Source organism: Prionailurus viverrinus, chromosome A2 (genome assembly GCF_022837055.1).
Source record: "Prionailurus viverrinus isolate Anna chromosome A2, UM_Priviv_1.0, whole genome shotgun sequence".
NCBI lineage: Eukaryota > Metazoa > Chordata > Mammalia > Carnivora > Felidae > Prionailurus > Prionailurus viverrinus.
The window spans coordinates 146,755,653-146,782,343 of record NC_062562.1 but is presented as its reverse complement, the minus strand read 5'-3'; the positions used below and the strand labels follow the sequence as shown (position 1 = coordinate 146,782,343).

Below are 26,691 nucleotides of genomic sequence, written 5' to 3'. Positions count from 1 at the left end.
ATCACTGTAAAGATTTATCATCTGCAACTATGTAAGGAAGGTATGAAAACAAAAACTTACTGGTGTAACAGCTGCACAGTGAAAATAAACTGGCTCTGGCATGGTGGCTGGGAGCTTCACCCATTGAAAAGTCTGCAGATTCAGCTTCCAGATGTCTCCCAGGATCACTTCTCCATTATAGCCCCCACAAATAAACACATCTATCAAGAAGAGAGAGACCCATGATCACACCAAAGAAAAGAGCCACAGCCACAGCATGTTTTGTAGATCAGCTGGCAGGCTGACCGGGGACAAGTTCAGTGGATTCCCCCCTACTACAGACGGCTCTAGCCGGGTGGTCCTCCCCTGCTGCTGTCTTGTCCCTTGCTAAAGTATGGATACTCTGCTGGGATCTTTGCTAAGACTAAGGATGCAGCAAGCCTCTAAGCAGGCCTCATGTCTGGGTCCTCAAATTCAAATACCTGTAGGCACAGGAAGTGAGTGAATGAGAAGGTCCAGGGAAAATAAACAACCAGGAGATCCAGGGAAACAAATAAGAAGAGTGCACATGCCCTGCACCAGCTGACTGATACCATGTAGAGTTCAAGGTCAGCAACTGCCAGATCTGTTTTTATGAGAGAAGCTGGAAATCTGGATTTTTAAGTGAAACACTTCGATTCTAATCCAAAAAAATTTCATACACATGTGAGCCAGACAAAACGTAACTGCAGGTCACCAGTTTACAAATTCTTCTTTTACATAATGCTCTAGAAAGGATGGACACCTATCTGCCCATAGAGACAAATGTCTTCTATGTAGACATTTAACCTGAGGAGAAACATTCACTGCAATGTTCAATTTGGGGGCAGAAAAAGTAGTTCTTACAAATTTTCTTTAGCCAAAAGAGGATAGTTTGAAGCCCCATTGGATCTAAACAGTTTTTTAAGTTCTTTAAACCTTCTCCAAAATCAAAGGTGTTTCTTCTTCTTCTTTTTTTTTTTTTTTTTTTTTTTTTTACCATTGTCATTGCTTTGTTTTTGTAAAATTAGACAGTTATAACTGGACGACTTGTAACAAAGTCTACATAAACATTCATACTAAATGCCCCAAACTAAGGCTGAACTCCACTAGTATACTGCCTGGCCTCAACGAATCAAATGAATAGATGTCTTAATTCAGGTCTAGATCAGGGTTAAGCCAATACTTCATTAAACTACAGAATACACTGGAAACTTTTTGGCCTAAGATTCAAGAAAAGTTCAGCTCCAAAGCAAGGTACAGCTTTGCTTCTTCCAGAGGCAAAGCTGAACAATGCCACTATCTATAAATCCTACCGAGAAAGCAGGAGCCTAATAAAATGTACCTCTGTGAGATGGCAGCATAATCCTAGTGAAATCCAAACAAAACTGCCGAAAGGATACAGGCTATCAAATTCATTTACACACACCTTCCTCCCAGGAAAAATGGAAGGGGGTATACCAAACGATCAAATAAGTTGTAAATTAAAAGACAGGAGGGTTGTCCAAAGAGGAGTCATTTATCACACTCGGATGAAGTAGCCTCAGCTGCTTTCTGAAGCCACACAATGCCTCTGTTGTAATATAGCCAAAGAACGAGCCAAGAGTCCTATTTGGCATTTGACAGAACACAGAATAAACTTTAGAAAATACCACTCTGGAGGACTTATTGTAATTTTAATACTTTGTCCACCAAGGTGTCCATTTTATATGTCAAGATTATTAGTATTACCCACCACAGCCACAGACATTGGCTGGGGTGAGGTGCTGAAAGGTCAGGTGGTGTAATAAAAGCTTATTTATCACCAATTTTTGAGTTCTCTGGTAACTGAGGGAACCCAAACACCCCACTAGGTTACTGGATGAAAACTGCTGAGAGAACCATAATTTTACGGGTTTCCCATTAAGTTTAAACTATAAGAAATAGACTCTTCTCAAAGTTATGCCCCCATTAAGGAGCTATTATTAAGAAATAAAGCCACCTGGGTGGCTCAGTCAGTTGAGCATATTGAATCTGGCTGGGGTCACGATCTCACGGTTCATGAGATTGAGCCCCACATCGGGCTCTGTGCTGACAGCATGGAGCTTGCTTGGGATTCTTCTCTCTCTCTCTCATCATTTCTCTCTGCCCCTCCCCTACTCACGCACTCTCACTCACCCTCTCAAAATAAATAAATAAACATAAAAAAAAGAAGACATTCTTGGCATATACGATTACAAAAATGAAACTAGAATGTTCTTTAGAATACTTACCATTTTTTATTTGAACGCAACTGTGACATCTTCGGGCTGCAGGAAAACCTGCCAAACACATGAACACAAATATCCCATTATCCACAGAAAGAATAGAATAACGGTGATGTGCCACGGTGAAAGACATCCTATGAGTAACTTACTTAAAACAATCCCTTTGTTGCATTAAGCAACCATTGATTAGTCCTTCCAACCCTTCCTTTTTTCACATTAAATTAAAGCCATCGGAGTCCCATCATAACTACAATGCTCAGGTGCCAGGGGAACAAAACGGGGTTACTAATGGCCTTCCCAAGCCCTTACGCCCACAAAAAACAGGTGGACCTTGATTCAAAGTGCCTGCTTCCTAACCCACCCACATTTCCCTATTTCCACAGAACTCAACAATCCCCATTAAAAGTCTCTGCACAATTGTGGAGGAAGCATAATTGGGCAAAAGAATAAAATAAGTTATAATACTAGTACAACAGATATTATACTTGTCATATAACTCAAAAAAAGCACTTTTTCTCTTCTAAAATAAGTAAAAATATAAAGCATAGTTATTAAAGAAAAATGAATCAATAATTTAAATTTACCTATTTTTTCGTGGGGTTTTGTGGCAATTTCCTCCCATGCATTCGTTTCAAGGTTGTATGCATGGATCTTGGGGAGAAAAAGAGAAGATACACACACATAAATAACTTTAGCTTATTTTTTTAGAGAAAGAGTGTGTAAGCGGAGGAGAGGGGCAAAGGGAGAGAGAGAGAATCTTAAGAAGGCTCTGTGCTAAGTGCAGAGCCTGATGTGGGGCTCGATCCCACAACCCTGGGATCATAACCTGAGCTGAAATGAAGAGTCAGACACTTAACTGACTGAGCCACCCAGGCACCCCTGAAAACTGAATTTTTAACAACCACCTGTATAAACATGTATTCTTGGTTGAAAAGTCTTCGTTTCTTTTGCTTTTCTCTGATTTTCCCTAATACTAATATTAAGGCAAAAAACATTAAATGAAGCAGTTGAAAACTAGCAGATATAGGACTCCAATGTTTTAAAATCACAGAAAAAAAACGAAGTAAGAAAGTTGGAATTCTACAACTACCACATTTTTCGCAATGAACATGTGTATCATTTTTTTATACCAGAAAAAAGCAACTGTTCATAAGAAAATACGAGAATGCAGTTTTGACAAAACTTGAAAAAGATCAATAAGGTTCCAAAGCAGACCAGGAGCTCTGCAGCCTAATCTAGATTTTCCCTGGGAGATGTGCATTTAGAAATGTCATAGGAATGGATGAATAAAAACCTTCAGAGTACAGCTTTCTAAAGTGAGTGACGCAGAGCCCTAAAAATACTGTTCTTTTTAGACATCTCACTGATGATGAGAGACATTCTGTGGGACATTCTGAGCAACGTGGCTCCAGTTCTCATCGGTTTCTCCATTTAAGCTACTGTGTCCTCCTTTTGGTCTCTTTCCTCATCCAGTTTGTGCCAGGATTCATTTTCAGGTGTTTTTAGTGTGTGATCACTACACCTGTCAACTGGAAAGGGTAACAGCGGCATAGTTCGGCCTTCTGTTACGAAGAGCAGGTAACACACAACAGGTGTTAATGAAGAACCTGTCCAGAAATCTAAGTATCTACAGTAACAGAATTATCTTGCTTGGTATGAAACATGCCTCTTCCTATCCTTCTCTCACTCTCATTATTATTATTTTTAAATATACCTTGTTTAAGGAATAAGCTGTCCAGGAAGTACCACCTCCCAAGATGTAAATCCTCTGCCCATCATGTGCAATTTCATGTCTGTATCTGAAAATACACAATAAAATCCATTTATAATAAAGTGAAAAATTATCTACCAAAGATTTAGCTACAGGATATTTTTATTGGATAATTATTCACAGTAATAAGTTATTAGAAATAACCTAAGTGGTCAACAAGAGTGAATTGATTCAATAAATTATAGAATATATATAAAATGGATTAGTGTGCATCCAATAAGAAAGTAGGTGTAGAGGATGGTTAATATATTGGAAACTTCTTTTCGTGTCATTAACTAAAAAAAAAAAAATGCTCTCATGTAAGAGCAGATAGGCTATAGTCTCATTAAAAATTTATAGTTACACAAATACGCACAGAAAATGACTACAGAGATACATCCAAAATGTTAACCCTGGTTATCCCTAGATTTAGGTTTTGTTTTTTTATTTTCTTCATTTTGCTTATCTGTATTTTCCAGATTTTCTAAAAAGTGATCTGTCTACATTTCATTAGAAACCCTAGACTATGCGCTTTTAAATGAAGATACTTATTTAACGTTTTTTTTAATTTATTTTTGGGACAGAGAGAGACAGAGCACGAACGGGGGAGGGGCAGAGAGAGAGGGAGACACAGAATCGGAAACAGGCTCCAGGCTCCGAGCCATCAGCCCAGAGCCCGACGCGGGGCTCGAACTCCCGGACCGCGAGATCGTGACCTGGCTGAAGTCGGACGCTTAACCGACTGCGCCACCCAGGCGCCCCTGAAGATACTTATTTAATAGATACAAAGATATCAGAAAAATTATGCTACTCAAAACTGTGAATATAATGTGAAACACCTACCAGAACTTTCATCTAAGCAGTCTAGCTAGAAGCTGAAACAATTTATAATATGTCCATAAAATGATTCAAGAAGGCAACCATGTGAAAATGCTTTGAAAACTTAACCTATTTCCTCCTTTCCCTGAAGGCCCTGGTGCTGATAAAATAAATTACATCAAAATTATTCCAGTAGCGGTCCACCTCCCAAGTCCTCACACGGTAGTTCTACAATCATCAGCCCACTGACATACTGCAAAAAAGATAAAGTCTTCCTTAGCACCTCTATGCTATTTTGTTTAAAGGAAACAAAGAGTTAACTGCATTCATCTGAACAGAGTGAATAAAAAAATGTTTACTGTCTTTGCATTTAATATGTTTTTTTTTTAAGTTTATTCATGTAAGTAATCACTACACCCAACATGGGGCTTGTACGCACAGCCCTAAGACCAAGACTTGTGTGCTCTTCTGAGCCAGCCACGTGCCCCCACTGTCTTTACTTTTAAACAGGAGGGGAAGAAATCAAGTTTTTCATAGAGCTTACTGCTAAAAGGCAACTCCTATCAGGAAAGAAAAGTGAAAGGTCTACACCTGTTCCTAGAAGGCAACTAGGAGCACCATGTGATGTTGGCGTGCTTAACAGGGCACTTAAAATCAGTGGCCTCCCTCCCTCCTTTCCATCCATCCATCCGATCAATATTCATTGAGTACTACTATGGGAACTGATGCCCCGGGCACTGCGCCTTCTTCTGGGTATACAGCTGCGAACAAATGAGCCAAAGAATCCTAATATGCAAGTTAAGAAGGGAAATCAAAAAAGTAACTAGTGGGGCGCCTGGGTGGCGCAGTCGGTTAAGCGTCCGACTTCAGCCAGGTCACGATCTCGCGGTCCGGGAGTTCGAGCCCCGCGTCGGGCTCTGGGCTGATGGCTCGGAGCCTGGAGCCTGTTTCCGATTCTGTGTCTCCCTCTCTCTCTGCCCCTCCCCCGTTCATGCTCTGTCTCTCTCTGTCCCAAAAATTAAAAAAAAAAAAAAAAAAGTAACTAGAAAGTAATTGTTTTGTCTGTAACATATTTAATTACAATTGCTACCATTGGTTTCTTCTTCAAAGTGTTACTATCTTCTTAATGCAGAAAAACTGAGGTATGAAAGAAAATAACATGAGGAAAAAATCTATAGTTAATGGAGAAATAGCACTCCTTAACCAGAAGACCTTTCTTTAATGCTGAACTGGCATCTACCAGCCAGTTAGCTATTTTAACCAGGCTTTAAGAATTTTCTTTAAACCATATTACCAATATTCTGAATAAAGTCAAATCTTAGCAAGAATGAATAAATATGCTTTAATCCTAGAACCTTACCTCTCTTCTGGCAGATCACAGGATAGGTTGTTTGGTTTCAGTTGTGTCCACTCTCTGGTATTGAGATCTAATTTGTGCAGATCTGTGCTATAAATATAGCCAGTTGTCCCTCCAAAAACATAAAGGGAGCCATTGATGATCGCCATGGCCTGGAAAACAAGGAAACGTGAACACCACTGACTCATGAACACTTTGTTAAAGAATGTAAACTTATTAAATACCCCAAAATCAGACTTTATGAAATTCTTTTGTACTTTTTAACCTTCTAGAATATCAGACGTTTAAAGGATTAGAGATTTTAGAGAACCCAGAGATTACTTTTAGAAAGGTAGAGCTTTGCTCAACTGGAAAGCAGTCCTACCTAGATAGGCAAGAGGACTGGATGTTCCTTACGGGTCTTAGCCAACCCAAGAATGTATATACATCGGGGGCATTAGCATTTCCATGCAAAGCTGCTTCCCTTTCTAAGCAGTATGAAGAAAACTGCTCTAAGAAGAAGCAGATATGAAAATAAGCCACCAGAACTCCTTAAGTAAAATGTCTAGAGTTAGCAGTCATAAAACTTCACATTTTCCACCAGATTCTTCTTTAGCATAAGCTCAGCTTTTGTTATGATCATGTTATCAGAGTTTAAATGCCTCCTGTGGTGGGATAGAGTTATCTAGTGTGTGCCTCTACGCATAGCTCAGAAGGAAGGTATTTACCAGTATGAAAGCTGGCCAGCTAAACAAGAAGCCAAAGCTTAGCTGTTTTAAGCTTAGTCCATTACTTTCAAAGGGTCTCTAATGCTGGTAGGTTGCACCCTATCTTTTTGGATATAACTTTTCAAACCTATGATTTGAAGCACGGCAATGTAACTAGAAACTCATCTCCACATAATCTGTGTTTTAGCTCAGATCAGGCTTATAAAAGTCTTGTACCAAAGTGCGGAGATCACCTCCTCTACTACTTAGGTTAGAAAGCTCTCCACAGAATCGCATTGTTCTAAAGGTGGCAGCGTGCAGACCATACGTAGAGCCCAATCTCTCACTGGAGGTGGGGGTGGGGATGTGGTGGGTCCTGACACTGAAAAATACTTCTGTACAGATCTAGATCACGATGCCCAATTGGACTAGAAACAAAGAGTGAGGGAAAAAAAGGAAGGGAGAAGGCGAGCAACCAGATTTATAAATTACAACTTCGTATCAGAACTGAAAAATCAAATATTAACCCCAGTGAATTTATTCTCTGTTAAAAACATGGAAATAATTATTCTGACATTGTCCCCCAAACTAGAAAAATCTGCAGAAATACATCCACCGTGACTGGCCACAGATTGGTACCTGTCCATATATACGACTGGGTTTCTTCCCACGACAGCTAAGTAAAGCCCATCTCTTATACTTCACGTTACACACGTGGACGTCATTGCCATTGCTCTCGCCAAATGGGATGCCTGTACCTCCGAATACCAACAGGTTGTTTCCATGCAGCACAACTGGGGAAGGAGAAGCACAAATTCCATTTACGTACTGGCTACCTGTAATATGTTCCCACATAAACCCAGAATCACTGAGAAACTGGGGGAAAAAAAAAAAAAGCCTGCTTTAACGCTCTCAGAAGATAGCCCAAACCACTGACATCTAACTACTACAAAGTACTGCAGAAAAAGGTTTAATTCACACTCTATGGACTGTGTCACGTAGCCAGCTCATTGTTAGGTGTGTGACATGTATTCAATGTGTATTTGTGGAGTTCATGAAATACTGTGGATAATAATACTAAATGGCATGAACCACTGCCGCTCAAGGCGGTTCAAGTACGCAGCAAGGCAGAGGAACATGAAGTATTATCTTTGTCTTAGCAAAGGCCCAGCAGGGCTCTGGATGAAGGGATAAAATGATCATTCTGTTTTTGCCAGGGGAATGAATGATCTCTACATTTTAAATTATGGTTTCTGTCACCTTAATCCTCCACCAGATAAAAAGAAACACCAATATCCTGCTGGTAACTTTGGTGTTCTTCTCTAGATCTCTTCTGTTCCTGCCACCACACACACACACACACACACACACACACACACACACACACACACATTCTTTCTCTCTGATGACAAATGCTCCCAAAATAGTGCTACTGTATTATTTCAATGGCATTTCTTTCCTAAAATCAATTATTCAGTTAATATAGAATAAGAATCAGCATGGGCTCTGAAGCCAGCTAGAGCTAGGTTTCAATTCTCATGTGACCTCAGGAAAGTTATTTAATCTCCAAATTAATCCTCACAACAGCCCTATGAGGTGGGAACTAATCTTATCTTCTCCATTTTTATAGCTGATGAAACAAGTGGAGAGTGGTTTAACCTTGTTGAACGTTTCCCAAAAAGAATCTTGCCAAGCTAGGATTCAATTCCAGGCAATCTAACTCCAGAGCCTGCACTCTTAGCCATTTCCTTAGGGCATCTCTGTAGCCTCAGTTTCTCTTTTTTTTTTCCCTTCCAAATTTTGATTTAAATTCTAGTTAGTTAACATATAGTGTAATACTGGTTTTGGAATAGGATTTAGTGATTCATCACTCACATATAACACCCAGTGCTCATCTCAACAAGTGCCCTCCTTAGTACCCATCACCCATCTAGTCCACCCCCCCCCACTCACCTCCCTCCATCAACCCTGTTTGTTTTCTATCATTAGGAGTCTCTTGTGATTTGCTTCCCTCTTTTCCCCGCTTCCCGTATGTTCATCTGTTTTGCTTCCTAAATTCTACATGAGTGAAATCATATGGTATCTGTCTTTCTCTGACTTATTTCATTTAGTATAATATACTCTAGCTCCATCCATGTCATTGCAAATGACAAGATTTCATTCTTTTTGATGGCTGAGTGATATTCCATTGTGTGTGTGTGTATGTATATATATATATAATACTACTATACTATACTATACTATATAATACTACTCTCTCTCTCTCTCTCTCTCTCTCTCTATATATATATATATACATACACCACATCTTGTTTACCCATTTATCAGTCGATGGACATACTTGGGCTCTTTCCACTCAGTTTCTCATTTGTACAATGGCAGTAATTCTAGTTTGTGCATTATACAGATGTCGTAGGTAAGCAGATAGTACACGTGAAGTACTTTGTTCAGAAGCTATCATTGCCATTATAAGCCCCATCTGTTGATCTTCTACTACATTGTGCTTAGCATACATACATATATATGAAACTTTATACTGAACCCTCTGAGATATCACTAATCCCAGTTTACAGGTAAGGAACTTGACGCTAAAACTCATCAAGCAAGCAAATGGTACACAGCTAGATTTAAACTCAGGACTATCCAACTGCCAAGTGATTCTGAATCACCATGCTATATTACTACCATAGTGAAAAGTCTACCCATTAACAGGGTTTAATCATATTACAGTATTATTATAAATTATGAACAAAAAACACACGGCACTGAACCTGTTCTCACAGACATTGCTTAATTATGAAAGAGTCAAAAGTTCAGGACGGCTTGCACTCACGTGACATAGATGCCAATTCCCGGGGCATGTAGCCATCTGTGCCCATCTGGTGCCATACTCCTGTAGCAAAATGATACCTCCAAAGCTCCCTGAAGAGAGGATAGTCTTCATTATCTGGCCCTCCAGATTCATCGTAATCTGGGTTATAACCTCCAAACACATAGAGGTTGGTATTATCTGCCACACAACGATGTCCACTTCGTGCTGGTGGAGGTCTGTGGCCTAGGAAAGAAGAGGACAGTCTTCCACAGATGGCCAAGCAGATTAAAAACACAAACAAAATTTGGTCATAATCATTTTAGCTTTAAAAGGGGATGGGGAAGATTTATAACGTGGATTTACTTTTTATTTGCTTAGGTTATTTTATACATTCGCACATACTACTTAAGATAATTTTAAGGAGCTAGTCTCCATTTCTATTTCATACAACTACTTTCAGATTTTGGAAACTGTAAAAAAATTTTTTTCCAAGGGAGGAAAAATAGCATTATAAACTCAAGAAAATGGCTGACAACTTGAAATTTGCAAGAGAAGGAGGAGGGGTTTAATAATCCCAAAGCTAACAGGACAAATTTTCTGATTTCCTTAGAGGAGAACAAAAACACAGGCCAACTAAATTAAACTGAAAGTATTAGAGAACTACATAAATATAATCACAAATGTGAATGAGTCATGTATAAATAAAAATACACACACATAAAACCTATGATTTGTCCACAGTATATAATTACACACTTAAAAAGAAAACTGGCTTTCAAAGTTATAGCAAAATTTAGAATTTAAATCCCACTCCGGACATTATGGCAGTCAACAAAAAATATCCTTATACTTATCTCAAAGAGCATCTTTCACCCTATTAAGAGCTTCACTAAGGAAAGCTATTTCTACAATTGATATTTGAAAGCTTTCTGAAGCTTTCTGTAATTTCTGAAATTATATCACCTAGTTCACTAAAAACGACTTCAAGATTATTTTAGAGTAAAAAAAAAAACTAAAATTTTATATTGTTTCTATTATCCTTACAATTGTTTATACAAGTCTACACAAACCCTTACATAGCTATAGAACCAAAGATGCTTAAATAACATATTGGATAGAATAAGAAGCTACTATAGTTGTCTGTTACCTTAAAGACTTATCTAATTTCTTATATTAGGAATAGGCACTAGTATAATGTTAACTAATATTTAGGACGATGCTGGGCACCTAACAAACTTCTGTCATATAAATAAACATTTATTATCAACCTAACATAAGCCATATATATATATATATATATATATATATATATATATATATATTCTTAATCAAAATCCCACTTCCTAAGGTATAGTTTTAAATAAGAACTGAAAAGAAATTGCACAGATCTAAGAGAAACTAAAAAACTAATGAACCATGAATCACCGAATCACTCAACTCCGACGTATTAGTCCTGCTTGAGAATCTTTGATGGTTCCTTCCTGTTCAAGTACGGAGTGTTCAACTAGTGATTTAGGGCCTCTGATGACCTAACTTTGTCCTGATCTCTCACACTCCTGCCTGTTTAAGTTTGTCTCGCTGCTTGGAAAGGCGAGTGTTTCCCTTAGACCTTGGCCTGGCCTCCTACCCTGCAATGCCTACTTGTGGAAATGCCTCCAAGTCCAGCCCTTACAGCTTTCTCACCAATAAAACCCTAGGGCCCTTACAATTCAGCACCCTACAATTCAAATGATAGGATATGCACTTTCTACAAGATTATGTAAACACGTGAATATATTAGGCAATCTAGAATCAGTTAGAAAATTGACTCATGAGCCGTGATTTACCTCAAGTGAAGAACTCAATTTCTTTCTAGGAATCTTGAAATACAGAAAGTGTGGTGTGGAAGAAAGAGCAAAGGCTCCTACAAATATCTAGATTTGAATCCAGGTTTTTTTCTAACTGCTACCTTGAGCAAGTCACTGACCCTCACTGAGTCTCAGCTTCCTCATCTGCATAAGGGGATATTATTCTTGTACCTCACAGATTTTTCATACTGCTATTAAAATGTTTATTAATAAAGTTTTATTTTAATGTTTATTTATTTTTGAGAGAGAGAGACAGAACGCGCACGAGCAGGGTAGGGGCAGAGAGAGAGGGAGACACAGAACCTGAAGCAGGCTCCAGGCTCCGAGCTGTCAGCACAGAGCTTGACGTGGGGCTCGAACTCATGAACTGTGAAATCATGACCTGAAGTCGGGCACAACTGACTGAGCCATCCCGGCGCCCCTAAAATGTTTATTGGTTTATATATGAATCTTCAACGTATCTGCAAGCTATCTGAAGAGAGAAAAATGTACTTGTATTCATCTTTCTAGCACCAAGCCTAAGGCACACAGAAAACACTAAACAAAAACTTACAAATTTAAGTCTTCTCTACTCATTTTGTTAATGTTTTTCTCCTCCAAATAGGTTATAAGCTCCTCAAGGGGAAAGGTCATGTATAAGAATTATTCTGTACTACCTCTAACACCTAAAACAGCTGGAGATATTTAAGGCACTAGAAGTTTCACTGATTTTAAGTCAGAGTAAACAATGACAGGGACGCTCAAAACAGTACAGCTCTCAGTGGACTTTGATATAATTATACTTAAGAGATATACGATTTGGGGGCAGGAGTTGGGTTACACAACGGTCTTCTCAAAATATAAACGTTTCTAAAAATTAGTGACACAAATTTAGGGGCACCTGGGTGGCTCAGTCGCCCGAAGTCCGACTTCGGCTCAGATCGTGATCTCACAGTTCATGAGTTCAAGCCCCACACTGGGCTCACAGCTGTCGGCACAGAGCCAGCCTCAGGTCCTCTGTTCCCTTCTGTCTCTGCCCCTCCCCTGCTTGTTCTCTCTCTCTGTCTCAAAAATAAATACTATTTATTAAAAATAAATATTTATTGAAAATATGTATATTTTAAAAATATATAAATAAATAAAAATTAGTGAGGCAAATTTAAAGAAAAAACAGAATTGCTGTGGTCAGCAGATGGGAACTCTAAGAATCTCTATAATGTCACTCACTTTATTACCTGCAGCCAACAGACAATTTTTTAAAACTGCTTTTGGACAGAAAGGACATACAGTCTATTCTAGGATTTTCTCTAAATGGCTGTACAGCAGATACTCCATTATTAGTTTATTGACAACTATTTTGTGACAACTATAACTCAAATGTATTAAAGGTTGAGGAGTTAGTGAAAAGACAGTTTTAGATTTATCCACTCGTTCATTAAGCCAAAAATCTTATCAGATACTTGCTATGTACCAGGTACTGTGTAAGATGCTGGGGATACAGTGATAGAGAATGGAGATACCATAACCATTTCTGTCCTTTAGAGCTTGTAAAGGCTAGTCCTACACTGTCCAATGCAGTAGCCACTAGTCATATGTTAATGTTGAGCACTAATTAAATCAATCAATTAATTAATTAATCAACATTAATGTTGAAATGAGGATGGTCCAAACTGAGATATGTTCTAAATGTAAAATGCCCACTGGATTTCAAAGACTTAATATCCAAAAATGAACGTAAAATTACAAATTTTCATATTGAATACATGTTGAAAAATTTTTTATATCCTGAGTTAAGTAAGAGTATTATTAAAATTAATGTTGCCTGCCTTTTACATTTTTATTTTGTTTTGCTTTGAAATTTAGAAACAAATTTTATTTAAGATCTGAAATACAATTCCTAAAATATCAACTTCTCCAGAAAACCGTGGCTACACAATAATGCATTGCCTCTATCATGTTAGAACGTGCATTAGACTCAAATCCAAAAACCATGAAACAAACCACCATCCTTCAACAATTTGAGCAGAGAGAGAATGCCTAAGGAACAACATAGATGGACTTGCAGAGGATGGGCTGTTTTACTTCAAGCACCATAAAAAAAAAAAAAAAAAAAAAAAAAAAAAAAGAGCACAAATGGCCTTTTACATTTTTAATGTGGCTACTAGAAATTTTTAAATGTTGTGGTTCACGTAACATTTCTATTGAACAGGGTTGGTCTAACTCAATTGCTGGCTTTTGTAAGTAATTTCATTATCTATGCAAATTAAACTGCTGGGTAAAGAGCATCTGATCAATTTTTGATAAATATTAAACATCCTGTCAAGAAGTCTGTTAGCCTGGAGTGAAGAGGTTACTCTTCTTTCTCTTTGGTCAGTAACTAGAGATTTCTTTGTACATATTTATAGCCCAAGAGTGACTAACATATCAGAAAGTCAAATTTTATTTTGAATAAATCATGGGAGTTTGTCAGGGATAATGTCATGGAGACTAAGCATTGATTTTCATTATGTGGGATATAGCATAGGCTCATCAACTTGACCGAAATAAAATCGGGTTTTAGATTGTTAAATAGTTCTCTGAATCCTCCCCCAAATTCTCCACGTGTAAATCCCACCTTCCTAAAAATGACTTGCTACTATTAAAATCACCCAGGGAACTAGGTTACCTGATTCAGGAACTTCCACTAGAAAATGTAAAAAACTCCAATGTGAACTTGTATGCAGAGGTGAACTTCTAATATCCAGAAGGCAACCTCCAGCTAAGGCAGTGTGCACCTACGATGTCCGAGCCATCTTCTCTTCTGTGTGCTCACCCTGTCACAACAACTTGCTGTTTACCCCAGGGAGTAAGCAGGAGCTTATGGTAACCAGGGAAATGGGCTTTAGTTTCCAGGCTAAAGGAAGGAAGAAGCTAGCTGTCCCCCATCAGGGGATAGATGATTAGGTTGCTGCTGTTTTCACCATTACAATATTGTAACAAAGCTTCCGTTATGCATATTGAGATGCAAATGTCCGAGTATTTCTGGGTCAAAGGAATACACGCTTTGACCTGTTACAGATGCAATGTTGTCACAGAGCCATACTGCTCTCCAAAAAGACTGGAACAATTTACACTCCAGCAATGATTTCTGGAAGTGCCTATTCATGCTGTCTTCAAGCTCTTTCATTTGTGCCCATCAGAATGGTGCAAATGGGTGTCAGGTAATTTGTATTTCCCTGATTTTTACTAGTTCACATGTTTATCAGCCCATTTTATTTCTTCTTTGGGGAACTGCCTGATCACATCCCTTGCCTACTTTTCCATCTACTGAGTTTTCTTCTCACAGGTTTATAGAGATTATTATATTTCTTTCTTCCAGCCTGCTACTTGTCTCAATTTTGTTTATGGTCTCTTTTAACAGATGGAAGTTTTCGTCTGAATCTTTCAGTCTTTTCTTCTAAGGTTTCTTTGCAAAAAGAAAAAGAAACAAGGCTGCTCTGTATCTCAGTTATTTCTAAATCATTATAAAATTATAAAAAATTCCCACTTACTTCTAGTAATTTTACAGTTTTGACTTTTTATATTCAGAACCTGAATTCATCCAGAACTTATTTTTGTGTATTATAGGAGGTAGGGCTCTAACTGTTCCTCTCAAATGGATAGGCTGTTGCCCCCAAACCATTTATGGAAAGCCACCTCTTCTATACTGAATCGAAATATCACCTTTATCAGACACGAAATTGACATGTTCTAGAGTAGAATCAGGAAAATCCCAATTATCCAGGTCGAATCACAAATTTAGACACAAAATCTATTACTCTTTAAGAATGCACACAATCAATACAAAGCAAAACCACAAAATCTTAATGGCAAAAGCTTGCAAATAAAATAGCATGTTAACATTTATTGCTTAATAAGTCTATTACTTACAAGATGTAGCCACCTCTAAATGTTCTATCAAATATGTGTGGGGAGGCCATTAAAAAAATAAGAACTTTTACCGCTAAAAGTATTAGCTGGTTATAAATATCAAATAGCTAAAGGATAAATTGTTTAACTGGTCACTTTTTTCCAAATATGAAGCTTTCCATTACCTCTGCCGGAGAAGACAGGTCTTCTGTTGTACACCTGGAAACCTGACAGGAAATCCAAGGAAGACTGAGCCAGCTAGCTCCCGCCCCTGACCAGCAACCAGACCTTTTTACTACTCCCAGAGTCCAAGCTGCTCAGGCAAAAGCAACCCATTCATATCAGCATGCAATATTACTTAGTTGTGTAAGCATTTCCTACCAAAGAGACTCTATGCCCTATACGAGATGTGTATGTAAATATTTGGCTTCTCAGGGCAGAGCAATCTTTAGCGTCTAAGATGGCAGCAATAAAATAAATTCGCTTTGACAGGTTCTGGTGTTATCGTGAGTTAGTTTCAAGTGCTGAGCACAGCATACTTGAGACAGCAGTCACACTGTTCTAGGGATCAGTGGCCATGGGCTTCTGGGATCTGTTCAGTTCCACTGTCTATTCCTATACCATTATCACACTGTCTTAATTATGTTAGCTTTGAAGTATCAATCGACATCTAGTAGGACAGATTCCCCTTTGTGTTACTTTTTCATAAACCTCTTGGCTGTTTTTCTCCATTACTCATGTAATGAATTTTGAAATCAGTTTGTTAAAAACCTATAAGAAGTTCTTTGGTATAAGACACCATCTTATACAGATGATCAAAGTTAACGTGGTCATAATGGGACAAATCAACACCATGTGCAATGAGATGAGCACACCATTACTTCCGAGTATTCCTACCAAAAATGCATTAAGCTGAATGTAAGGGACACTGCACAATATAACTAGTGTTTACTGTTCCAAAATATCAACATCAAGGCTGAAGATGAGAACTGAACGCAACACGTGATCTGGGACTTTCTTTTACTAAAAAGGATATCATCGGAATAATTGGCAAAATCTGAAAATAAGGTCTGTAAATTAGATACTAGTGTTAATTTTATCCATTACTTATAGTTTCCTATTTTGTGTACGAGTCTGCAGTCAAAGAGACTACTTGTTTTTTAGGAAAAGACACTTAAGTATTTAGGGGCAAAGGGGCATGATGTCTGTAGCTTACTCTCAAAAACGGTTCAAACAAACAATATGCATGTATATGTATACATGTGTTATACATATAGAAAGGGGGGGGGAATGGGCGAGGAGAGGAGAGAGAGAAGAGAGGGAATAGGATAAAGCAAATGTGATCAAATATTAACATTTGGAGAATCTGGGCAAAAGGGATAGAATTTTTTACCATTCTTGTAGCTTCTCTTGTTGAATCTGAAATTATGTCATGAAGGAACATAATCTCTAGCCTTTTATCCTCATCTTTTTTGATAGTCATCAGTAGTTTCATTGTTTTTATTTCTCAGTACTTTACAAATTTCCATATAATTGTGACTAGATATCTCTTTTATTTTCTAATTCGTTGCTGTTAATATATAGGAAAGTAATTTATCTTTGCAAGTTTAAATTTTATCCAGCCAACTGTCTGAACTCTAGTATTAGTTATCATTAATTATCTTGAATTTTACAGTAGACAACGATATACATGTTATTAATGACAACTTTCTGCTTTCTTTCCAATACATGTACCTTTTCTTTTTTTCCTTGTCTTCTATTGTATTGGCTGAAACCTCCAGAATAAGGTTGAAGAGTGGAGATGATAGTAAGCATTTTTGTCTTATTTTTACTTTTTTTTTTCAGTATATGAAGTTTATTGTCAAATTGGTTTCCATGATTTTTACTTTAATGAAGATATTGGTAATGTTTCACCATTATATATATTTGCGGTTGGTTTCTTTTTTAACAATTTTTTTGAGAGAGCAGGAGTGGGGGAGGAGCAGAGAGAGAGGGAGACAGAGGATCCAAAGTGGGCTCTGCACTGGCAGCAGCGAGCCTGATGTGGGGCTCGAACTTGCGAACTGCAAGATGATGACCTGAGCTGAACGAAGTCTGATGCTTAACTGACTGAGTGGGCCACCCAAGGTGCCCCTACAATTAACTGGGTTCTTATAGATAGCCTATCAATAAAATAAATTTTCCTTTTTTCTTGGATGCCTGCAAATGTTCCCTGCCAGGAATGGGTATGATTTTTTTTAAATAAAATTTTTACTGAAATGTAACATAGAGAGAATTGCACAGGAGAGTACAGCTTGATGCATTTAACATTTAACAAAATGAACACACTGAGAATCAAAGTTTATAAAATGCTTTTTTTGATATCAAGAAAAGCTCGTTTTCCCACTTTTCTGATTTTATGGAAATAGTTAAGCTTTCTTATTTTCCTTTCCTTTTTTCCTAGGGAGATCTTCGTCCTATAACCTCTAATAATTTCTAAAACCCATAGACTTTTGTTTTTCTAACAATATTAAGAATAAACCACATATGGAAAGGAAGTTGGCTATTAACAGCGTTTACTTCTGTAGAGGGGAATAAAGTGGAGAATAAAGATATAAAGTAGGACCTTTGCTTTTTGAATTTAATCTCTTTCACTGTGAAATATAACACATGTACAGAACACATAAAACTATAAATGTGTAGCTTAACAAATTATCAAAAAGGCAATATGTAATCATCACCCAGGTCAAACTACTGAATACTGGCAGCGCTGAGACACCCCTTACCTGCTTCTTTTGGCCACAACTCCATCCATCCCACCTCCTTCACTTCTAGAGGAAATATATTTCCTGATTTTTATGGCAACTATTAAACTTGCTTTCTTTTAAAGGCTTTATCATACCTAAGTTTGCATTCCTAAACAGTATTGTTTATTTTGGCCTAAATTTGAATTGTATTTAAAAAAAAATTTTTTTTTAATGTTATTTTTGAGACAGAGAGTGAGGAGGGGAGGGGCAGAGAGAGAGGGAGACACAGAATGCGAAGCAGGCTCCAGGCTCCGAGCTGTCAGCACAGAGCCTGATGTGGGGCTCAAACCCACAGACCGTGAGATCATGACCTGAGCCGAGGTTGGACGCCTAACTGACTGAGCCACCCAGGTGCCCCTGAATTGTATTTTAATAGAATGATATATAGTATGTATTCTTTCTGGGCTCTTTCTTTCATAACTAAGTTTCTGAGATTCATGCATGTTGTTGGGGTGAATTAAGTCTGTTCATCTCCATTGCCAAATAATATTACTTTGTGTGAATATATACCATGATTTATCCACTCTATGTTGTGTGAATGGAGATTTGGGTTGTTTCAAATTAGTGGTTCTTAATGCTGCTATGAACATTTTTGTACAAGCTTTCAGGTGCACAGGGGTCAATGTTTGTAGGCCATAAATCTAGAAATGTAATTTCTGCGTCATAGTGTAAATCTTTACCTTTACTAGATAAGGCCTAACTGTTTACAAACTAGTTGGTATTGTCAGTCTTTTTAATTTAGCAATTCCTAAAGGTTTGTAGACCTCTTTTCATCATGGTTTTAATATGCATTTGTCTCTGCGGTGCCTAGGTGGCTCAGTGGATCAAGCATCTGACCTCGGCTCAGGTGATGATCTCGCAGTCTGTAAGTTCAAGCCCCGCGTCAGGCTCTGTGCTGACAGCTCTGAGCCTGGAGCCTGCTTTGGATTCTGTGTCTCCCTCTATGCCCCTCCCCGCTTACACTCTCTTTCTCAAAACTAAACATTGAAAAAATATGCATTTGTCTCATTACCTTTTTTTATTTATTGACCAACTGGATTTTTCTTTGGGAAATGCCTGCTCAAGCTTTTAATACATTCTTCTATTGAGATGTCTATTTTCTTCTTCCTAATCTGTTAAGTTTGTTATATATGCTTGAGATAAGGACGTTCACTTTTCACCCTCCTATGTACTTCCGTCTTATTTGAGTTTTAATAAACCCATATTACACCTGTAAATTCTAAAACAAAACATCAGATGATCTTAGGCAGTTTCACTTTCTCCTTACCCCCAATTTGTTTAAACCACCTGAAATGTCACAGAATGTTATTTATAGGTATATCTATCTATCTATCCACACACACACACATAAATATGCACACATACACATATTTATATTATCCTGTGTTTTCAGTTACAGAATGTTGTATATATAATATATACACACACATACATACGCATACACGCATTTATATTATACTTCTACATTTTTATCAATCTTTTCTTAAAAATCAAACTAGGCTTCATAGCCCCTTTATCTGGACACAACTTTAAGTTTTACTGGTTTCTTTGCACACTGTTGCTTTCTATATCCAAATCTCCCTCTTTCTTGGATTTGTTTTCATTTTACTGGGAGTATCTCTTCAAAGTAATTTTCCAAAAAGGGTGTGTATGGTAAACTTTCAGAATTCTCATTTATTTTGACCCCCACATAAACATTAGTGAGGCTGGGTGCAGAGTTCTGTTCAAAATAATTTTCTCTTAGAACACTGAAGCTACTTCTTTCAAGCAAATCATGTTGCAGGTGAGAAATCCAACACCAGTCTTTCTATGTAAGCTATTTTCTGTCTCTGGAATCATAAGGAGTTCACCCATGTACAAATAGAAGCTTTTGTTTGTGTTCTTCCTGCTTGTTCCTTGGTGACCCCTTCATAGCCTCTTCATTTTAGGGAAATATTCTCCATTTCTTTATTTTCTCCCTCCCATCGTCTGATCTTTCCTTCTGTAACTCTACAAAATGAATATTGACCACTTAGATTTGTCCCGACAGTACGAGTTTCTCTCATGTATTTTCTCTTTTGGTCTTCTTGCCTTATGGTCTCTACATTTCCTCTTTTATTTTGGTAAAAATTGGTCTTAAGACTATTATTGACCACTCCAACTGCATTTTTATTTCAGCAATCGAGACTTCAACACAGAGGTGCCTGAGTGTGGCTCAGTCAGGTAAGCGGCCAACTCTTGATCTCAGCTCAGGTCATGATCTCATGGTTCGTGAGATCGAGCCTCGTGTCAGGCTCTGTGCTGACAGAGAGTAGAGCCTGCTTGGGATTTTCTTTCTCCCTCTTTCTGCCCCATGCTTGCATGTGCTTGCTCTCTCTCTCTCTCTCTCTCTCTCAAAATAAATAAATATAAACATTTTTTAAAAAGACTTCAACACAGAACTAATTCTTTAATCATTCCTTTTTCTCATGGCAGTTGGTTTTTAATTTATGGGCCCAATTCACTCTTGATTCTGAGGAAACCTCCTATGATCAGAACTTCCTAAAGTTCCATTCCGCTTCCTCATTATCTCTGTTTTTCCCACGTCAGCTATTTGTTCATCTTGGTCATCCTCTTTCAAGTTTAGTCTCCTGCAAATGTCTGATGGGCCTGGATCACCTATTTATATCAGTAAGTGAAGGACTACATGGGTTAGTAACTGTAAGAGGCATGGGTTTCCTCAACAGTTGTATTACTCTGTCTCCAAGACTCCAAATGAGGTCTCTTTCACTGTGGGTCTCTGCAGGTAAGTGGTACAGTGGAGGTACACTGACAGACAGGTTTCCCTTTCGAAAGAAGCTGAGAAAAGGTAAGCAGTTTTGCCTTAGGATTGCCAGAATACGGCCGTATTTTGACGGTAGGGTCCTTTAATGTACGTCAATCCCGGATTGAGTTCCCTTTCTTTTCCTGCTCCTGTTCCACCCTCCTCACCCATCTATTGTGGAGGCACACTACCTAAAGCTCTGCTTTGTGCTCCCACTCTCTCTCCAGTCCAAGTCCATGGGAACAGGGCCTGCTCAACCATCCCCAAAGCAAATCCCCTAACTCCACCTGAAGAGCTGTTCTCGTAGCTTTATCCTAGGAACTAAAGCTGTTGTCAGAGCTCTGTCTATAGAGAGACGGAAGAAGGGAAGTAACTGTTTTGGAGGAAGTCCCTTAATTATTTGCCTTGATGTTCCATTTTTCCTAAACCTGCTCCCTACTGCCACACTTGCAGACTCTAGGCTTGGAGTTTCAGTAAAGAGGCCCTATGGAGAATTCTCTGACTTCAGCATGCAGCCGGAGCACCTATTTTGAGTTCCATGTTACTGTTTTGGTTTCTCAATCGATAAAATTCCAACTGCTTTCTATTACCTTGAAATTCCTTAGACTTTCTGGTATCAGCAAATAATAATGAAAGCAGCTAACATTAATTCAACATTGGCTAAATATGAAAACTCCAAGTACTTTGCACACATGACCTCTCTCGGTCCTCACAATAACTCTAGAAGGTGGGCACTGCTATCATCATCCTTATTGTACAGATGAGGAAATTGAGGCCAAAAAAAAAAAAAAAAAAAAAAAAAAAGAGTAAGGAACTTGCCCAAAGGCACACAGTTGGTAAATGGTAGAGCCTGGATTCAGACATAGATAATTTGGATTCAAAGCCTTTCTTGTCTACAATCACGATTTATTAGTTTTCTTATGTCTGTTTTGTCTTTTGCAATGATATCTAAGAAGTATGGAAAGATAAATGGGTATGTTTAGGCCATCATTTTGTAATGGAAACCCATTGTTTTTATTACACCACTATTGTTTTCACACCACACTTTTAATTGGTAGAAATATCTTTCAGAGAAAATGCAGGTTCTAGAGAAGGAATCCAGTGACAGAAAACGAGCCCCTTGAAACTGTTAAATCAGAATCAACAGAGGTAATGCATAGGATTCCCAAAATGAAAGACTTAAAAGTGGCAACTTCAAAAGCATAGATTTTTTTTTTAATCTAAGAAAACGATAAACGACAGCATTTTTGTGTTCTCAACAACTCTAGTTTACTGCCACATCACCAGAGAGAAGTTGAGAACATACGAAAATTTTAGTCCCATCCTATTTATTCCCTGACAGTGGCCTCAATAATTCAATTCAACTGAAATACACATGATACGCCTACCACTTGCACTGTGCTACAAACTGGAGACAGAGAAATGTCAGGCACTGTCCCACCATCCCTGCCCTTGCAGAGCTTACAGTCTAACGGCAGGCACAGACAAGGAAACTGATGACTGTAATTCAGTGTGATAAGTGCTATGACACAGGCAGGTACACCGAGAGTGCCATCGGGGCAGAGACAGACCTTCCCTGGAACTTCCCTGGAAATAACTCTTAACCTGAGGGCTCAAGGATACATTATTATTGGTCTGGGGAGATTAAACTGAATGTATCATCCTCTCTTCAAATCTGCCCCACTCTCCACCCATTTAACATGGGTAAAGAGCACAAAGGTCCACACAGAAAGCTCCTCCTCTTCAATGTTAGTCGAATCAAGTGTCATCAAATTCTACTTCCTTATATTTCAAATCAACTCCCTACTCTCTACTCCTAGTACAACTACCTTCACTGCAGTCTCCATCGTTTCTCACCCCAATAACTGTAATAACCTTGTAATTAATCTTTCAATTAAATATCTTCACTGGTTAAAAACATAAAATGATTCTGAAAACTTCCCTTGGGTTGTACCCCACTTGATCTGGACCTTCTCCAGCTTCTTCTCTCCTTACTCCTTCCCCCTATGCTGAACCCCCTACGGTTCTCTGGAGACTATGCTCTGTTTTGCCTAACTGCCTTTCCTTAAGCTATGTGGTCCCCATGATTTGAGATGTTCTCCCTTGCTAACCCTCCCTTGCTAACTAACACCTACTCAGCGTTTAAGTACATCTCTTCTGAAAAGTCATCCTGATGGCCACTCCTCTGTCTGTGCTCCCCACAAGCTGAGTCGGGAGCCTCTTCTGTGCAATCCCATACCATGCTACCTTACCAGGACACTTATCACAAAGAATTACACTCAAATTATTTTCTGTAATTGTTTATCTGATTCTCTGTTATTTAGATACTGAGCTGATACACTGCCTGCTACACAGGAGGCAATCAAGAAATACTAAAAGAATGAAAGAATGAACGAACGAACGGAGAGAGTTAAGTCTGTGAAAGCTGATGAGGGAACCAAAGGAGATAATGGAGAGAAGGACAGAACGCTGGAGAAATGCCCACCTGTAGTGGGTAGGAAGAAAGAAGCTAGTGAAGGAAACAGAATGAACAATCAAAGAGAAGAAGAAAACATCTAGGATTGTACAGGAAAGTAACCCAAAAGAAGAGAAATATTTAAGAAGGTGCAGGTGGTCAACAGCATCAAACACTACAAACAGGTCAAAGAAAGCGAGAACTAAGACAAGACCACTGATTTAGAGGCAGTCACTGGTGACTGATGATGGTGATTGATGCTGGTTTTACTCCCACCTCCCTCTCAGCACAGGCAGAGGCCATCTTCCTAGGCCATTCATCGTTGGAGGCAATTTAGGGCTTACAAAAGAACCAAAGATATGCGACTTACCTGTACTAATCTCTTTTTTCCATGACTGAAGAATTGAAAAACAGAAGATTCAAAAGGAAATAAAATCTCACCATCCAGATACAATGTTGGTTCAGTTTCCTTTGTTTTTTTTTAATGTTTATATTTGTACAAAATTGTATTATATTAAATTCTATATCCTAATTAAACAATTTAATTGTACTTAAATTAAGTCAGCCCAAGTTAGCCTTCTCATTGTAAATCAATAAATTGGCATTTTAACTTATAAATAGAAAAAAGAAAAAAATGTTATAGAATTAGATGTGCCACTTGTTTGGCCACATATGCAAAAATGGTTTTGTCATATAATATTAGAATTATCTCTTAGTCTGTACCAATAAAATCATTATTCATTCTAAAAGGGAGCATAACACCCTAAGTATCTTATTTTGACCATTAAGTCTAGATTTCATTCTTTCCATGCTGTGGAACATGGCTGCTAAAAATAGATTAGGTACTAGATATAGAAACATCTATAGCAGCTGCAGGATTTTTTTTTTTTTTTGTAATAATCTTCAGTCAAAATTAGATATACTGACTTATAAATAATTTAATAAAGTCTAAATCATCACATTAAGTATGCTTGTCTGACAATTTGCTATATCTAGAAAAACAGTGTGAACCAGTTTTCAACCCTCTTCTGAGATTCTTTTTCAGTATGGAGTATGTTCTGGTAGAAAAAATAAGAACTAGAAGGAATGCAACACTTCTAAAAGTAAGAATTACTAGGTCAAAGGATGTCAACATTTTTAAGGTTTTTTATATCATATAGCCAAACTGAATCCAGATAGGCTGTGTTAACTTTACACTTCCCTCAATATATGAGCTTCACGTCCCCATACTTTTGCCAACACTGGGCATTCTTATTTTTAGCCTTTAGCCAACCTCATACGTGAAAATGAGATCTTATTATTTTAATTATCATGTTTATGTAACAACAGTGAAAATAAGTATTTGTTCATATTTACTGATCCTTCCTTTTTCTGAATTGATTATTCATGTTCTTTTATCTATTTTTCTAGTGGGCATTTGCTTTTAAACTATTGATTTATAAGAGCTCTTTATATATTCACGGTAGTAACCATTTGTTACAAATATTTCCCCCTTTTAATTTATCTTGTTATTTATGGTTTTTGACATAGAGGTTTTTCATTTTTATACTGTCACATCAGTTAATCTTTATTTATTCCTCAGATGATATTTAGAAAGTTCTTTCCCACGCCCATATTTTATAGATTATTCACTCAAAGTTCTCTCTCATATGGCTACAGTGGAATAATACTGATATCAGTTAGATGATTTATTTCTACCATCTAGTACACATTAAGTGTTTCTAACTCCCTAAAACTTACAATTCCAACTCCAACAGTGGTCAATATGAGACACAGGTTTAAAATTAAGTTCTAGACTTTTCTTACTCCAATTTTAGCTGTTTAGACAATTTTTAAAAACCAGAGTTTTGACTTTAGAAAATCAAAGTTCCCTTTAACCCATATGAAGCACAGATCTCTTGCTAGTTATCACCCACCTCTCAAAAACCTGTTAGGGATCCTTATGATGGGACAGGACTGAATGAAGCGCCTCCTAACTGGGTCCCATCGTATTTTCTTCTTACCTGTTACCACAATCATCAGCAATAAGTCAGACACATACAACACATGGCAAATAATACATAGTTACTGTAGTTATAAAGACAGAAAAACAGGAAACAAAACAATACTTGAATACAGAAAGAAGTGATGTAAAGTAGCATTTAACCCTGTTTTGGAAGTCAAAACAAAATTAAATTAATATACAAGCAGTGATGAAGGTATTCAACTCACCCCCAAAGAATGCAAACAATATGCGCACCATTTTTCAGAATTCTGGTTCAACAGAACATGCATTCAATAATCACCAATGCCATCTTGTGGCAAAAATTCACCAGTAGCTTTACAAACAAATTAGAAATTATGACATTTTAAAAAATCAGTGAATGTCAAAAAAGGAGCACTGACTAAAATTAATTCGGCATAATGCAGGCTCCTGTTCTCTTCCAGGTTTGGTATTCTTTTATCGGTTATGTGGTTAAGAGGATAAAGCAATGGGCACCATTCTTTGAATATGAAATAAGCAGATCTTGCTATAATTAAAATGTCATGGTGACAACCAAATAAAGCAAACATTTAATATCTTGGCACTTCCACTGGGAGAGAGAAAAAAGGAAATTCATCTGCCTTCCAAGGAAGCAAACCAGTTCCATATTAACCCCAATTAAAGCTTGTTTTCTTGTAATATAGTAGAGAAATACAAAGCATTATTGAACTGTTAAAGGAATAATTTTGTCTCTTTCCAAAGTTTTGATAGCTCCCAAAGATGGCTTTTATTGGCAATACAAAAAGTTAACATTTGTATAGAGTTTAAAGTTTATATAAAGAGCTTCCACGCATGTTACCTCATTTGATCCTCACAACAATCCTGTACGGCTTCAACAGTTATTTCGTGAAGCATCTGCTATGCCTTGAGCCCTCGGCCAGGCTCTAGCGTAGCGCAAGGATATGTCCCCTACCCTCAACAGCTCTTGGTCTTATGAGGAAGGCAGATGTCTAAACAAACAATTACATTACAGTGAAGTAACTGCCATAACAGTGGCCGTAAAGACATTTTGAGAAAGATGTTATCATCTTAATTTTACAAGCCAGGTAGCAAAGCGACTTAATGCCTCACCCAGGATCCAAGCTCAGCCTGACTTTAAAACCTGCCTTCTTTCCACTACACCATACTTCCCTGTCTCATATTCATTAGAAAGCGTATAGGTTTTGGGTTTGGCAGTTGCAAATACACTTAGATGTTCGTCAGCAAAGTACTGGTACACAAATCCTGTGCGATGAAAAGGCATTACTGGTGCGTGCGTTATGCA

The 26,691-nt window shown here is 37.8% G+C and overlaps 1 protein-coding gene across 3 annotated transcripts in view; it reads right to left on the bottom strand.

The window, feature by feature from the left end:
• The window catches only part of KLHDC10 (kelch domain containing 10), a 70,445-nt gene that overhangs the window by 16,391 nt on the left and 27,363 nt on the right, over positions 1-26,691 (bottom strand). For 2 of the 3 annotated variants that reach the window (XM_047847375.1, XM_047847384.1), the window contains exons 2-9: positions 25,321-25,407; positions 9,689-9,910; positions 7,495-7,649; positions 6,173-6,321; positions 3,958-4,042; positions 2,828-2,894; positions 2,250-2,297; positions 61-200 (exon numbers count right to left, since the gene is read on the bottom strand). In XM_047847375.1, coding sequence (XP_047703331.1) covers positions 61-200; positions 2,250-2,297; positions 2,828-2,894; positions 3,958-4,042; positions 6,173-6,321; positions 7,495-7,649; positions 9,689-9,910; positions 25,321-25,407 — 953 coding nt within the window. The remainder of the gene's footprint in view (positions 1-60; positions 201-2,249; positions 2,298-2,827; positions 2,895-3,957; positions 4,043-6,172; positions 6,322-7,494; positions 7,650-9,688; positions 9,911-25,320; positions 25,408-26,691) is intronic. The other variant, XM_047847394.1, reaches the window with a different exon arrangement.